At 42.1% G+C, this 17151-nt stretch overlaps 2 protein-coding genes across 3 annotated transcripts in view; both read left to right on the top strand.

Annotated features, from left to right (window-relative positions):
* MCF2L2 (MCF.2 cell line derived transforming sequence-like 2) overlaps positions 1 to 1541 on the top strand; it is a 237482-nt gene extending 235941 nt beyond the window's left edge. Inside the window, exons 27-28 of the mRNA XM_055307990.1 lie at positions 612 to 700; positions 1065 to 1541. Of these exons, the coding sequence (XP_055163965.1) occupies positions 612 to 700; positions 1065 to 1178 (203 nt within the window). The 3' untranslated portion in view covers positions 1179 to 1541. The remainder of the gene's footprint in view (positions 1 to 611; positions 701 to 1064) is intronic.
* A 190-nt stretch (positions 1542 to 1731) lies between these two features.
* Positions 1732 to 17151, top strand: part of LAMP3 (lysosomal associated membrane protein 3) — a 48899-nt gene continuing 33479 nt past the window's right edge. Inside the window, exon 1 of one of the 2 annotated variants that reach the window (XM_055307655.1) lies at positions 1732 to 2251. In XM_055307655.1, the coding sequence (XP_055163630.1) occupies positions 2203 to 2251 (49 nt within the window). In that variant the 5' untranslated portion in view covers positions 1732 to 2202. Of the gene's footprint in view, positions 2252 to 16891; positions 17098 to 17151 lie in introns of those variants that run through there. The other variant, XM_055307654.1, reaches the window with a different exon arrangement.

The following is a 17151-nucleotide window of genomic DNA, read 5'->3' as shown; positions in this document are numbered from 1 at the left end:
TGAGGGACATTCTCTAGGTTTGCTGGTTCTGAGAATTCTGAGGTTCTTCTGGGAGCCATGGGGGATACTGGGTGAAGAGGGTAGAGTCTCTGCTGCCAAGAGCCCCAGGGCCCATGGGGGAGACATAGGAGGGCTCACCCAGAGCAGCTGCAGTTTGCGTCAGAAGAAATTCTCCCTTGAAGGGTCTTGTGAGGTGATCGTGGGTGAGCCCACCACCTCCACAGCCCCTCTCCTCCTCTGGCCCCAGAACAGAATGGGATAGAATAGAATAGAACACAACAGAATACAGTGGACTAGAGTAATAGAGTAGAACGCTATAGAATAAAGCCGTCAGGCACAAAAAGGCAATGACTGTTTTCTTAGAGGGCCAGGAGTAGGGCTATGAACACCATGTAGACTTGCCTTCTCAGTCATGGTTCCAGAATTTTGAGCTGGAAAGGGGAACCTGGAGATTACAGTCCTCCACCTCCTTCCCAGGTGAGGCAATCTAGGTCCTGGGAGAGTAGGAGTTAGAGTTGGGGAGACCAGGTTGTGGGGCATGGGCACTGCCTGTGACATCTGGCCATCCCCTCTGGCACTGCAGGCCAAATTCTTCCCTTTCTTTCTCCAAGGCTGCTCCAGCAGCGAGTGTATCTCCATGGAAACCTTTGAGGAGCGGAAAGGTGCAGAAGATCTGGAAAAGGAGAGCAGTGCTCTGAGTGTAATTTATTTCCTGCTTACCTCTTTCATTTTTCTCCCTCATTCTCTCTCTTCTCCTGCCTCTTCCTCTCCCCCATGCCTCTATCCCCCCCTTTTCATGATTCTCACCCAGAAGGACCAGGCCTAACCAGGAAGCTGAGGTCACCGGATCTGCAAAGTGCCTCAGACCCTCCCAGCCCAGCACGGCCCTCAACCCCATCTCCCTAGCAGTGCACTGGTTTCTGGTCATAAATATGGGGCTCCTGTTGGGATCCCCAGCGACCCCGTGGGGAGGGCTAGGGTGGGCCCCCAGCTGCCAGCGGGAGTCACGGGCGCTTCTCGCACTGCCAGCGCTGAGGGTGCACCACTGTTCCCCTCCCTTCCAGCTATCCGGACTTTTCCAGTTGGACGACAGTTATGAAACGTGTTCCTGCAAATCTGTCCTGGCCACAGGAGAAAGCATCCGGGGAAAAAGAGAAGGTGGAGACGAGGACATGTGAGTGTGAAAGGGAGGAGAACAGTAAGAGGACGCGTCGGCCGCGGCTCCCCCGACTCTCCTTGGAAACTCGGGACCACAGGCCTGAGCCAGCGTCCCTGGGGCGGCCACGAGGTTCGCGCGCAGACGCGGTGCGGGCGCCTGAGGACGCGCGGGGCCCCTCCCCGGACCACGGCGCCGCCTCCGTTCCCGCGCAGGCCGCGGGGGCGCCGACGGCCCGGCCCTCCCTAAGCACGGAGCAGCCGAGGGGCCGCGGAGCCTGCGGACCTGCACCCCGGCCGGCCGGGGGGAGCACCAGGACCGCCTCCCAGGGGCCTGCCCGCGGGGCCGCCGCCCCCCACGCCCCTGCGCGCCGCGGACAAGCGGGCAGCGGCTCCCGGTCCGGCTCCGGGCACAGACGGCCGCCAGCTCCGGGGCTGCTGCCCACGCGCCTGCGCGAGCGCCGGGACCCGGGGGGGGGGGCTGCTTCTCGCGCGCCTGCGCGAGCTCCGGGACCCGCGGCTGCTCCCCACGCGCCTGCGCGAGCGCCGGGACCCGGGGGGGCTGTTCTTCCACGCGCCTGCGCGAGCGCCGGGACTCGGGGCTCCTCCTCACGCGCCTGCGCGAGCGCCGGGACCCGGGGGGCTGTTCCTCCACGCGCCTGCGCGAGCGCCGGGACCCGCGGGCGCGCCCGCGAACCGCGGAGCCGCTCTCTCCCGCTCTGCAGAGGCTGGCGGAGCCGAGTCCTGGAGGGCTCTGCCCAAGGTTTCTGGAGGTTGACACTTTGACTTTGGAAGCTGGATGATTCTTTGTTGGGGGCGGGGGGGCTGTTTTGTGCATTGTGGATTATTTGGCAGCATCCCTGGCCTCTTCCACAAGATGCCAGCAACACCCCTCCCCCACCCACTCACCCTAATTATGACAATCCGGATGCCTTCAGACATCGCCACATTTCTCCTGGGGTGGGCGTGGGGAGGGAGATCCGTTGAGAACCTCCTATCGGAGCCTTGGAGGAAGCCGGTCGCTCTTCTCCCAGGATCCCCCCAAGAATGTTGGCGCGGTGTTTGTTACTTTGTTCCCGGATTCTATCTTTTCAAGGTAACGTCGGGGGTATTTCGTTTTACATTTATTAGTTTTAAAATTAGTTTCGGTTATTTATTTATTTTTCGTTTTATTAATTTTTAGTTAACTTTACTTTTCATTTTCTAGTTATTTGATTTTATAGCTTTATTTTTTTTGATTTTTTTTTATTTTATAGCTTTAAAGTGACTTGTTTATATTTTGTTTTCAAAGTTACTTAGTTTTTGAGTTATTCATCTTTAGTGTCTTATTTACAGTTATTTTAAGAGTTACACATTTCCAAATTGCTTTAGAATTATTTTAAATTACTTTTACAGTGATTAATATCTGAGTTATTTACTTTTATACTTATTCTCTTTTTCGGCTATTGGAGTTTTGAGTTATTTATTTTTACAGATACTTATTTGACTACTAAAAATTCACTGGAAGTTTTAAAATTAGAATTATTTTCAGAATAAAGTGGTTTTGGTTATTTTGGAGGTTTTTTTCCCCTTGTAGAGTTACTTATAGTCATATTTATTTTTAGTTTTTTTAGATTTGGGGTTGTTTATTTTTACATTCATTATTATTAGTTTTTTTTAGTTATTTGGTTTTGAATTACTTTCAGTTGTTGCATTTTTGAGTATTATATTTCCTGATTTTTTTATTTTCAGACTTTTTGGGATATTTAGTTTCGAGGAATTTTCAGTTATTCTTAATTATTACTTTCCAGTTACATCTTTGCCATTTAAAAATTTTTTGTATTCTGTATTTTTTACTTATTTCATTTTCAGAATTATTTAGTGTTAGAATTAGTGTAGGGGATCCAAACAAGGAAGAAGCACATCAGTTATTTGAGCAGAGAGACTTTAGTGGAAAGAATAGTGGATAACATACCCAGCTGTTGGAGATTTTAACAGGAAAAAAAGTTGGTAATTTGATATCGTGGAGATGTTAACTGCAAGCCACAGCCACCAGCCCAAGGGCTGCAGGAGCAAAGGGAAGAGGTTGGAGGTGGCCCCACATAGACCTCATAGCTGGGATTAGCCCTCTGAGGAGGAAGTGCTGCCCTATGGGACAGGTGTCCCAGGAGCTAGAAGTTGCTCCCAGAGCTGGATGCAGAACTCGGCGGGGGGGGGGGGGTGCTGCCAGCCCATACTGGAGTCTCTTAAAGCGAGGGTTGGTGATGAGGCTGGTTGTGGGAGAGCTGGCAAAGCGGCAAACTATAGCTACTGGAACTGGCTGCTGCTCTTGGGGTGAAGACCAATTGAAGGGGGATGCTGACAGGAACTCAGGCACACAGATCCCTCTCCCCACTCCCATCCTTTGGTCAGTCTGCCCTATTGGCTGAGCCTCACAGGGAGTAGCTGGCAGAGGAAGTGAGTGGCCTCAGGCCACAAAGCAGAGATTGGAAGGATGGGCTGGAAGCTGAGAAATCATGGCTAATAACCAGCATGCTGACCATGGGAGTTGTTTACGTTTAGAGTTAGTTTTGGATTTAGTTTTGGAATTGTGAGCATGATTTGATTTTAGCTTTTCATTGAACATGCGATCTGGCTAAGTTTTTGGTTCCCTGATTTGTTTCTGGAATGGAGTGGGAACTTCTTTCTTAAGCACCTGAGGACTGTCTCTTGTGTGACTCAAGAAAATCACTTCAGAATTCAAGAAAACAAAAATAAGCATCTCACTTTATTCATAAAGAAGCCCTTGACTTCATGGCCAAAAAAGGGGCAGAGACTAAGGGACAGACGATCCGGGACAGGCTCTTCAGCAAAATTGGCCAACAGAATGTTCTTTGAAATTTTTCAGAAAGTTCTGTTGTGGAGCTACCCTCTTGTGCCCCTTTCCTAACAACAAAGTATCTTTCTCGAATGAGTGTGTTTCACATTTGTAGACTACAATATTTATTATTTGTACACTAAAATAAAGTTCTTTCCAAACCCATAGGAAATTTTATTTCCTTCTACTTGCATTATTTTCCAACATACATTGTTCCATTTTGGCCATAGAACATTTAGTTGTTTGTTTGTTCATTCTAATCAACACCTATTTCCCGAGTACCCATGTCCTCAAGATGTGCTGGCATCAGGAGAGACCAGGAAGGTATGAAGGTGAGTAAGAAGCTCTCAGTACAGTTGGTGGAAACAGATCATCAACACAGTGTGACAAATATGAGTGTACGGAACCCTGCCACTGACTTTCTGATGTAGTCAGGGGTGGGGTGACATCTGAGCTGGGTCCTCTGGAGCAAGTGTTTTCTCCAGGTGGAGAAGGAGAAAGACATCCTGGTCGTGCACAGGGGCATGGAGGGGTGATGCATGGCAGGAAATATGCCTTGACAGAGGCCACTAGGACACAAGGTTCAGAAAGGCACTAACATTAAGGGCTGGCCCTGGTGCTTGACAGGACCTTATTTGGTCCTCACAGCCAGTTTGCAAGAGAGTCGGAAGCAACCTTGAGTCAATGCTCCTCCTGTTCCAACCACAGCCTATAAGGTTCTCTGACTTGTCATTTATGGAATTCTTTGGCTCATTTCTGGCTTTATCCTTAGTCCATTCACTGCTTCCCACTTACCCTTGGAGGTGAGTCCTTCCCTCCTCTATCTTTTGATTCTTCTTAAACATCCATGGGGAAGGAGGAGGGTTGAGACCATCCAGCTGTGAAGTTCAGGTGATACCAGCTGCAGAGAAGGCAGAGAAGAGCAGAGGAGAACCACTGTGGAGTCTCTTAGGGGAGTTCTGCAAACCAGCATGGTGGGAACTGAGCTCTTGGTGAACCAATCATAACCTGCAGCAGCATTCAGCACCCTTTGAAAGTTTGTGGGGATGCCTTCCCAAAGTGCGGAGCCTGCTTTAGATCCAGCCCAAATTTGTGAATCAACGGATTAGTATTTTTAAAAAGCACACAACCCTTTGCTGCATTAACAGCACTGGATGTGTTCACTCAGTCAAAAGAAAGTATAGTCCTTCACAATGTATGATGGCTATTTTCACACTTTTTTTTTTTTTTAAATAGAACACAGTCAGTTTAGAATGTGTTTCTCAGCATGCTTCTGTGCTTTAGTCTCTGGTCATCTTACCAATCACCATATACATTTCTTAATGAGGATATGTAAGACCTGGAGCTGGACAGAAGAATTTTTTGGATTCTATTAGAATTATCAGAAAACACATCATTTGGATCCTCTTAAACACTCTGACCACTGACTAGCCATGTGCCCACTACAGAAACAGCCCAAAGCTTTCTCAATCCTTTGGACATCAGTCATTTTCTGAATCTACAAAAACAGCCACTGCTGGTGGTGGTGGGAGAGTGCAAAGTGCCCGACCCAGGCCTCACATGAAGAGCCTTCCTACAAGTTTTTCATCATAGGTGGACAACCAGAGGAGCCATTTCAGGACCCGTGATCATTGCTGATGCCCCCCCCCCCCCACCGGTGCTCCATGGTAGCCCACTCTGATCTTCTTGTCTGGCTTCTTTGGCTAAGCTCCACACTGCTTCTCTGCTTATAAGTGTCCTCTGAGAAGAACAAAAAAAAAAAAAAAAAGTGACTCTTAGATGCATGAAACTTGTCATCTTTCTACTTGAGTAAATGGAAAAGAATTCAAAATCCTCAAATAAAATCTTCCAGCCATTAGTAATAACTTCCACGAGTTATTCAAGTCATCCATAGCTTTATAGAGTTGCCTGTTGCCCACCAGAGGGACTTGTTTGAACGTTGCTGAGGATTGGGAATGGGGTAGCTCCACTTGAAAGTGCCCTGGATGAGGCAGTAGTATCCTGAAAGCAGCCCTGGATCTGTGAAGTCTGGCTACAGTCTGAGTCCAGCCATGGACTAAACACCAGCCATGCCTTATGAAATACTTAGACAAATTAGAGATCCTCTAAATCTGCATTTCCCAGAGCATAATTTGCAAAATAGGTGGAAGATACAAGAGTTCAAAGAATTAATCCCACATTGAAAAAATATTTTAATATATTTTTTAAAAATATTACATATTCTATTTCCCATTTGGTCAATCCCAGTTAGTAAATTAAAGGGTCTGAGAACTCTTTCATGAAGGAAGTCTGTATATTTTTGTTAAACTCATGATTTCCCAATCTCCTCTGGAACTTTGTCCTTGTCTACATAGTCAAAAGCATGTCTCAAATGAACTAGGGGTGGTGGAAGGGGAGGAGGGCGGGGGTGGGGGTGACGGGCACGGAGGGGGACACTTGACGGGATGAGCACTGGGTGTTATTCTGTATTTTGGTAAATTGAACACCAATAAAAATTAATTTATAAAAAAAAAAAAAAAAAAAAAAACAAAAGCATGTCTCACAAATGCCTAATTTCCAGCTCACAGGAAGGAAAAACTACTTGGAAGATTACAAGTGCAATGTCTTAAGGCCTAGCCTGTGTCACACAACATATTTTCCTATATTCCTGTAGTAAAAGCCTTCTTGCATGGCCCCAACAAGCTACAAGAGAGTTTGGGAACCTAGCTGGGAGGCTGTGGCTCAACTACACCCTAGACAGCTATGTGTCCCTGTCACCCAGCCAGCCTGAAGCAAAGCAGGGACTAGGATCCAGGTCTTCTAACTCCTAGGCCAAGATTCTAATTATCACACATTTGCGTACTCAGTGAAAATGTTTCAAGTGCCTCTAGATGAGAATAGAAAATGTAGCTTCTCTAGTTCTCCATAAAATATTTGTCAGTTGCATCTGTAATCTGGTATTATTTTGTATGTATGGATAAACTTTCAAATATGGCTATTAAAGTAGAAAAAATTTTAGGTTTTTTTGTTTTTGTTTTTAAAGATTTTATTCATTCATGAGAGAGAGAGAGAGAGAGAGAGGCAGAGCCAAACAGAGGGAGAATCAGGCTCCATGCAGGGAGCCCGACGTGGGACTTGATCCCAGGACTCCAGGATCAGGCCCTGGGCCGAAGGCAGTGCTAAACTGCTGAGGCACCCAGGCTGCCCAAATTTTAGGTTTATATCATAATAAATTAATTTACTGGAGAACACATACTATGGGAATAAACAAACATAAGTAGAGAATCTTGAAATGGACCCAAATACATCTCAGAATTTAAAGCATGAGAAAAGGCATTTCAAATTACTTCCGAAAAAAAGATGAATTATGTGTGAAAGTGGCGCTGGGACCACTCGATAGCAATATGGGAGAAAAAATGTTTAAGTTTTACCTCAGCCTTTAAAAGTATTCACATTGTTCAATTATGTGACTTGAAATCATAAAAATCAAAACATTTAAAAATAATTTTGAATAAAGTAAAGCTTTTCTAGGCAAAAATGAGAACCAGAAGCTACAAAAGAAAATCTTGACAATTCAGGCTATGTAAGAGGCAAAATTTTACATACAGAAAAAAAGGAATGATTAAAAACTCAAAACATACATTTACCAAACATTATAAAAGACTAATTTTCTTTGATATATAAAGAGTATTTACAAATCAATAACAGCAATAGAAAAAATGGGCAAAGAACATGAATATACAAAGGAAAAGAAATTCAAAACCCAACAAATATATGAAAAGAAGCAAAACAGTGATACTCATTTTTCATTACCAGACTGTCCAACATTTAAAACTTGGATAACAGTGTTGGAGAAGATAAAACCAGCACTTTCATAGACTCTCGGTAAGAATGTAAATTAGTACTAGCTTTTTAGAAAACAATTTATAATAGCTTTCAACATTTTAAAATATGTATATGATTTGAGCTAGCGATTCCACTTCTAGGAATTTATTTTATCATACAAATGAATTAGGGGTACAGATGTTCATTTTAACATTACTTTTTTTAAAAAAAAGATTTATTTTAGAGGAAGCATAGTGGGGAGGGGCAGAAGGAGATAGAGAAACACAAGCAGACTCCATGCTGAGCACAGAGCCCGACATGGGGCTTGATCTCATGACCCTGAGATCAGACCTAGGCTGAAACTAAGAGTCGGATGCTTACTTTTAATAGGAAAACAAGTAGCACAAGATGGAGAACACCCTAAATGTCTGTGATAGTGTTAAAATTTATCCCCAAATTGATACTCTTTTCTTCAAAGAGCAAAGTCAAATTATCCTCCCTTTGAGTGTGGACTGTACTAGTGACCCTAATAAAGAGAATGTGGTGGAAGTGATGGTAATTGACTTCCAAAACTGGGTTGTAAAAAACATTTTGGCTTCTTCCTCATTCTCTCTTGGATTACTCCCTGTGGAAGAAGCAAGCTACCATATTGAGGGGACAGTGAAGCAGCTCTAGGGAGAGATTAATGTAGCAAGAACTGAAGCCTCCTGCCAACAGCCATGTGAATGAGCCATCTCAGAATTAGATTCTCCAGCCCTAGTCAAGCCTGTAAATGGCTTTAGCTCGAGCTGATATCTTGACTAAAACTTCATGAGAGACTTGGAGTCAGAAGAACCCTGTTAAGTTGTTATTGAATTCATTACTAGAGGACCATGAGATAATAGATGTTGTTTTAAACTGCTAAGTTTTAGGGTAATCTAAGCAACAATAGGTAACAAGTATACATAATAAAAAGCTGGTTAATGAAGTGTTGTACTGGTGTACAATCAAACTCTATGCAGTTGTTAGAAATAATGTCTTCTGCTTGAGACATAGGAAACCAGAAAGAGCGCCATCTTCCTACTTCAAAGATCAAAAAAATCTAGAAAATATACAGATTTGCTTTTCTTGGAACCATGAAAGAGCTTAGCTCATAAGGCAGCCATGTAATCTGAAATCTAAGAAAAGGCACCTACAAAGAGATGAGACTCCATCACTTGCTTACCTGAAGCGGGTACTGGTATACACTAGCAAGGAGAATTTACTTTAATAGCTTAGTATGAGCTTGCAAGAGCAAATGGAAACCCTGGGTGCCTCAGATATGGAAATTTGCATCCAGTTGCAGACTTTTCTCCAATAACCCCACTGGGTACTCACAAAAATGATTGGCAGAAGTCCTAAGAAAGCAACCTTCCTGTCACAGACTCAGGAGAGGGGAATATTAGTTGCCGCAGGAAAGACATGAAACTATGCTCACATCCTATTGGGCCATCTTTCCTACAGAACAAAAGCAGAGCCAAGTGCTGGAGAAGGGGTAATAAACATTTACACCCGTAGGGGGCTGGTAAATCCAATTGCAGCTGAAAAAAGACAACAGAATAAAAACAAAATTCCTGATCCTAGGAGAGAGGCAGGAATATGTGCCAGGCCCAGAGCTGCTGGGGAAAGAGATACTTTGAAGATCAGACACAACCTCCCACCCCAAGACCTGGGGGCAGAGTGCATGTATGACTGAGAGTCAGAACTGAGCACTTACCCTTCAGTCTCTACCACCAGGCCAACTGACAAGCATTGGCTAAGAAGCAACAGTGGGCTACTGTGGGGAGAGCCACAGATGCATGCTGAGAGATGCTGTCTGACATAGACCAGGGAAGACCTAAACTGAAGATGGAGCAGACAGTGAGGAAAACATTTGGACAAAAAACAAGTCCATACCCCAAACACAGCTAACATTTAAGGAGTTGGAAGTATGTAGTGTACCTAGGGTAACTATAACAACAGGAAACCAAGGATCTACACAGAGGAGTGAAGACTGCAAGAAACTAATCACATGATTAAGTACAAAAGCTTTTTTCTCCTATTATTTATATCTTTAAAAGATAATTGTATAAAAGAAAGATAATTATTTAAAAAATAATAGCAATATGTTGTGGAATGTATAATAAATGCAGAATTAAAATGTATGACAACAACAGAACTGAAGCCAAGAGGGAAGAAATTGAAGTATACGTTGTAAGATTCCTGTATTAAGTATGAAGTGTTACAGACTCATTTGAAGGTATATTGTGATACCTTAAAGTTATATGCCATAAATTCTAAAGCAAACACTAAAATAACATGCAGAGTTGTAACAAATAAGCCAACAAATAAGATAAAATGGAATTTTTAAAATGCAACTAATCCGAGTTTGTAAAGAAAGAGGAGAAATGAAACCAAGAACAGATAGGAAAAATAGAAAACAATTGCCAAGATGGTAGATAGAAACAACCAATCAAATGATCTAAACACCTCAATTAGAAAGGAGTGATTGTCAAATGGATATTTAAAAGAAAAGACCACCATTGTGGCCTGCTTTAAGAAACTCGGTTTAAGTATTGCTAGATTAATTAAACAAGAAGGCCATTAGACTGTGGTGGGTTTAATGTCTTAGCTTGGGCAAGCAAGCCAAAACCTATACCTATAATGTCTCAATGTTAGGAAATTGAAGCCTGAGTACAGCCAATCACAAACAGCCAACTAGATTTTCTCAAAGAATGCAACCACTTATGGTATAGCCATCAAATAACTTCCTTTTGCTTTTCTTCCACCTCTTCTCTATAAAAGTTTTTCCACTAGCTCCTGAGAGTGGAGTGCTCCCAATCACTTCTGGTTTGTCACTGCCCTATTTGAATTGATTTTTGCTCAAATAAAATTTTTAATATGCCTCAGCTTACCTGTTAACAGTATAAAGTCACAAAAAGATTAAAAGTCAAAGAATGGAAAGAGACATACCATGCTTACACTATCCCCTCCAAAAAAGCCAAATTACTATATTAATATAAAACACAGTGGGTCTCAGAATAAAGAATATGACCAAGATAAAGAAGATCATTAAAAAATGATAAAATAGCTAATCCATCAAGAGGATATAGCAATCCTGAATGTTTACACATCAATAACAGCTTTAGAATACACAGAGCTAAAACGGAACTGCAAAGAGAATAAACAAATCCTTAATGTAGTCTGATATTTCAACTCTGCTCTTGCAAGAACTGATAAAAACAATAGAAAATTGGAAGAATATAGAATACTTAACACTATTAACCAACTTAATGTAATTATAGAATTTATAGAACACTGAATTCAACAACAAAAGAATACACACATTGCTCTTATATGCACACAGATTATTTAACAAGGCAGACCATTGTTAAGGGCTGAAATGTGTCATCTCCACACACACACACACACACCACGTTGTGTTGACCTTAGCCTATTGATAGTGATGCATAGGTTAGAAATGCCTGAGGCACTCACCTGGGCTGTATTACTCACAGAGAGCCCCCACAGGTATTTCTCCCCACAGGGGTCAATGTTGTGACTGGACAGGCCCTTGTGGTTCTTTTTTTTTTTTTTTAAATATTTTATTTATTCATATGAGAGAGAGACAGAGAGAGAGAGGGAGACAAACACAGAGCATGAGCAGAGGGTAAGAGGCAGAAGGAGAGGAAGAAGCAGACTCTCTGCTGAGTAGGGAGCCCCATGCAGAGTTCCATCCTAGGACCCTGATATCATGATCTGATCTGAAGGCAGACATTTAACCCAACTGAGCCACACAGGCACCCCATCCTGTGGTTCTTATTATGACTATAGGAAGCACTTCAGCGAGTAACCATCAGGGAACTTTGAGGAACAAGATTTATTACTCACAAGTCCAGGAGGGTACATGGAATATCTGAGAGCCACAAAGTGAGGTAATGGGTAAAGAGAGAGGAGAGCACAAACCTGGGGCTCTGCTTTGAATAGTGTCCAAGGCTGGAGTGTTTAGATTCACTCTTTATTAGCTAATTTTAAGCATAAGAGAATTAGAGAATAGGAAGGGTGAAACCAAAAGAATGTTGAAGAACCAAAGTTGGAGGGCTAACAACACCTTATTTCAAAGTTTATCATAAAGCTACAGAAATCAAGGCAATTTGATCTTGACATAAAGACAGAAAATCATATCAGTGGAACAGATATATATGGGCAACTGATATTCAAAAAAACTACAAAAACAATAGAGTGGAGAAAGGATAATTTTTAGAAAGATTTTATTTATTTATTCATTCGTGAGAGACACAGAGAAAGAGAAGCAGAGGCAGGCTCCTTGGGGAGCCTGATGCACAACTTGATCCTGGGACCTTGGGATCGTGCCCTGAGCTGAAGGCAGACACTCACCCACTGAGGCACCCAGGCGTCCCAGGATAATCTTTTCACTAATTCGTCCTGGAACAACCAGTTTTCTACATGCAAAGCAATGAACTTGCATTCACATCTCAAACCATATGCAACCCTCAATAAGATTAATAGATTTCTCATCAGAAATCACTGAGGCCAGAGGCAGTGAGATAATATATTTAAAGTGCTAAAAGAAAAACTTTATCAACTAAAAATCCTATATCCATAAAAGTATTCTTCAAAACTTGAGAAATTAAGACATTCTGATAAATTAAACCAAAATGACTTACCACTAGCAAGCTTGCCCTACAAAAAATAGGAAAAGGAGTCCTTCAGATAGAAATGAAAGGTACTAGATAGTAATTTGAATCCACATGAAGGAAGCACCAGTAAATGTAACTACATAGATAAATATAAAAGACATAATAAATATATATATATTTTTTAATTTATATATTTTTTGTCTTAGCTCTGGCTGCTATAACAAATTACCATAGACTGGATAGCTTAAACAACATTTATCTCTCAATTTTGAAGTCTGGGGAATCTGAGATAGTGGAGCCAGCATGGTTACATTCCGGTGAGGGCCTGCTTCCTGACTTGTAAACAGCTAGTGGCCTTCCTGCTCAATCCTCACATAGTGAAGAGCAGAGAGCTAGCTCTCTTCCTCTTCTTATAAAGACTCTAATCCTGTCATGGGGGTTCCCACCATTGTGACCCAATTACTTCTCAAAGGCCCCACCTCCAAATAACCACCACATTAGGCCTTCAATAGATGAATTTGAGAGGAACACAAACATTCAGTCTATGGCATTGTTTGCAACTCCTCTATCTGATGTAAAAGACAACTACATAAAGCAATTATTATAAGCCCATGATGATAGATGTACAATGTATTAAGTAATTGGTATGGCAATAACAGCAAAAAGTGTGAGGGGCCAGCAGTGGAGCTATAGAGAAGCAACGTTTTTAGATGCTACTGAAATTAAAGTGGTATTCATACTATAGGCTGAGATCTTCATTGTAATTTTCAGGGTAACTACTAAGAAAGTAACTTTAAAAATATGGTAAATAAGACAAAGGAATTACAGTTGTACACCAGAAAATATATATTTAGTCCATAAGAAGACAATAATGAAGGAATAGAGGAACAAAAAAAGAAAACACAAAGAGCAAAATGACAGGCATAAATCTTACATTTAATGTAGTCACATTAAATATAAATGGATTAAACACACCAATTAAAGTGCAAGTACTGGCAGCATGAGTTAAAAAACAAAAACAAAAACCATGATCCCATTATATGCTATTTACAAAGCCACACTTTAAACTCAAGGACACAAATAGAGTGAAAATTAAAAGGTGGGAAAAGATATACCATGTATAGACTAACCAAATAAGAATTAGAATACCCATAGTAATATTAGATAAAATATATTTTAAAACAAAAATTCTTACTAGAGACAGAGAAGGACATTTTCTAATTATGAAAGGATCATTTTATCAAGAATATATAAAAATCATTGACACAGAGAAGCCTAACAAAAGAGCCCCAAAATATATTAAGCAAACACTGAGATAATTGAGGGGAGAAATAGACAAAACAACAGTAATTGGAGTTTTCAATACCCTACTTTCCATAATGGATAAAAACAATTAGATAAAAGACCAAACAAGAAATAGTTTTGAATACTATAGACAAACTAGAACTAACAGATAACTATAGAATGCTCCATCTTCAACAAAAGCAGAATATGCATTTGTCTCAAATGCTCCTACAACATTCTTCAGGATAGATTGTGTGTTAGGCCATAACATATTAACTTGTTGCCCTAATAAATATGAGAGAACTGAAACCATAAGTATGTTTTCCAATCCTAATGGAATGGAACTAGAAAACAATAACAGAAGGAAATTTGGGGAATTCACAAAGATGTGGAAATTAAACAGCAAACTCCTAAATAACTCTAAAACTCCTAAATAACTTGGGTCAAAGAAGAAATCACAGTGGAAATTTGAAAATAATTTGGGATAAATTAAAATGAAATTACAACATACCAAAATTTATGGGATGTATCTGACACAGTGCTTAGAATCCCCAATGACTTCTGAAACACCCAGCTGGGGCATCTCTTCTCTAGTCAAGGGCAGGAGTCCTGATAAACAGGACTGATCCTCTGACCTGCTCAGGAGACTGATTCCAGATATCCACCAGTAAATGTTGACTGGATCAACGGTTGAACCTTCTCCCCCTGAAGGTCACAGAACACTTAACATGTGTCAAGCTAACTTCTGCTTCCATGCATAACTTTTTTCAAAATGTTCAGTGGCCTCATGTCCTCTAGGGTTGACGATGAACTCCTTAGTCTGGCTTTTTGGTCTTTCCAAAATGACATTAACTTGATCTTTCAACCATATTCTCCACTGCTCTCCAGTATTCTCCGATCAGGGCCATAACCATTCAGGAGATTTTGCTCCCTGTGTGCTAGGAGAAAGGGCACAGACTTCAGGGCTAAGTAGGCCATGATGCAATTCTTAGCCTATTGTAAAATGCTGGGTGGTTCAGTTTTCACATTAGTAAAATTGGGATTAGAAAAATCTACCTCGAGGGGCATCTGGGTGGCTCAGTTGGTTGAGCGTCTGACTCTTTTTTTTTTTTTTTTGAGCGTCTGACTCTTGATCTCCACTCAGGTCTTAATGTCACAGTTGTGAGTTCAAGCCCTGCATTGGAGCCTACTTTAAAAAAAAAAAAAAAAATCTCCCGGGGACCCTGAGTGGTTCAGTTGGTTAAACAGCTGCTTTTGGCTCAGGTTAGGATCTCAGGGTCCTGGGATTGAGGCCTGACTTGGGCTCCCTACTCAGTGGGGGTCTGCTTCTCCCTTTCTCACTGCCCCCCCACTCATTCTCTCTCTCTCTCTCTCTCTCAAATAAATAAAATATTTAAAAAAATAAATAAATAATACAAATTTTTTTAAAAATCTACTTTGAAGAGTGCCATATACATTACACAGTGCCAGGCACATAGTAGAGATTCCTTATATACAAATAATAATAATAATAATAATAACAACAACAACCACAAGGACTCCTGGGTGGCTTAGCAGTTGAGCATATGCCTTCAGCTCAGGACATGATCCTCGGTCCAGGGATCAAGTCCCACATTGGGCTCCCTTTGAGGAGCCTGCTTCTCCCTCTGCCTATGTCTCTGCCTCTCTCTGTGTGTCTCTCATGAATAAATAAAATCTTAAAGTAATAATAATAATAGAAATAATGTTATTGCTATTCTCCAACTATCCACATCCTCAGTGACCCTCAAAGTCTTTCCAAGATCCAACAACTACCACCTCATCTCTGACTATTCCTTTCCTCATCTAGTATAGCTCTAAGCAGCCAAAAATTGATTACTCTGGTTATTATATATTAATAAATAACATTTCTCATCTAGGCGGCAAGCAACTTGAAAGTTTATATTATGTTCTAGTCTAGAACACCTCTTCAACAGTAGAGCAGTATAGTGCTTAAAATCCTAGACTCTCAATAAAATAAAATAAAATAAAATCCTAGACTCTCAAGTCAAACTGGATTCACAACCCAACTTCTTCCTTTATTACTTAAGTGACCTTGGGCAGGTTGCCTAACCTCTCAGTGCTCAGTTCCCCATCTGTGAAACGAGACAGCAGTGATAACAGTGCCCATGCAGGGTGGCTGTAGGACTTATATGAAGAAGAATGTCTGGCATAGAGTATCTGCTTAATTATTGTCTGTGGAATAAACTGACTCAAAGTCCAGAATATGAGGCAGGCAGTTGCTAAAATTAAATCAATTGGCACATGTTAATCTTCACCTTCCACCATAAAAATTCAATTTGGAAACATACTACTCACCTTGGTAAATGTGCTTGATTAGAGTGTTTAGAACAACATAGTAAGATGGAATCATTGTAGCCAAAGTTGTTTTTCAGGAAATTATTTGAGACTAAGCTGAAAGCCCTAAACCTGGTAATCAGGAGAGTATCCGTATGTGTATTCCTCACTGGGGCTCACAGTCCTAAGAGACAGACCTTGACTGTTTTGTCTAATTAGTAGAGGAAGGAGTTGGGACCTAGAAAGGTTGCCTTTTGGTGTTCCGGGTGAATTACCCAGGAGTAGGCAATAGCATCCCTATTACACAGCAGAAGAAACTGAGGCTCAAAGGTCATACAGTTGGTGGCCAAATTCAAATCCAGCTCTCCCCGACTCCTAAGCTCCTACTCCTGATAGTCCCTACAGGATGAGGTGGCCATGGGCATAAAGCAGGATTACCTCAGACTTTTTGTGAATACACACAGAGTCAGCCCTCTAGCCACTGAGTTTGAAGACTCTTGCTCACCTTCATGACTGAGGGGTTGGTTGTTCCCTGGCTGAGAAGTGGACTCAGGACCTTAGAGAAAAATGGAGACCCAGCTTATGAGAGAAGGAAGCTAGCACTGCCACAGGTCCTCCATCTCTTGTGCAGAAATGGTCTCAGATGCCCTTCACCTGGGCTGGAGTAAGGGGAGGAGGGATTCCCCACCCCTCACATACACTAAAGGCAGAGATGAAAGTGGCTGTTTTCACACAAGGGCCACTTCTGGTTTTGCTCCCCACCCAGCCACTTGGGAGGGCGTTTCAGCTCCTTCTCAGAACGAAAGTGAGAAAGTGAGGTTGGTTTCTCTGCCGCAAGTGAATGAGGGGCAAAGAGAGGTATCTTCTTTGTTCCTGGAGCCTGCCCTAGAGTTAGCCCAGTGCTCTTCAGAAGATTGAGAGGAGCTGAGCGAGGCAGTGGAGGAGCAGCAGAGCCCGCCGCTGGTGAGGCAGTGGTCATCTCTGGCGACCCAGTCATGTCCTGGCAGCTCTCTGCAGCGGTGGTGCTCTTCGTGTCCCTGGCTGGTGAGTGACACCCATGGCTTTCCATGGTGACCTGCTATCTCAGGTCCTATTAAA

The sequence above is a fragment of the Nyctereutes procyonoides genome, unplaced genomic scaffold (genome assembly GCF_905146905.1).
Source record: "Nyctereutes procyonoides isolate TBG_1078 unplaced genomic scaffold, NYPRO_anot_genome, whole genome shotgun sequence".
NCBI classification, from domain to species: Eukaryota; Metazoa; Chordata; class Mammalia; order Carnivora; family Canidae; genus Nyctereutes; species Nyctereutes procyonoides.
The sequence above is the reverse complement of the archived record's forward strand: the minus strand, read 5'-3'. Positions and strand labels throughout refer to the sequence as shown.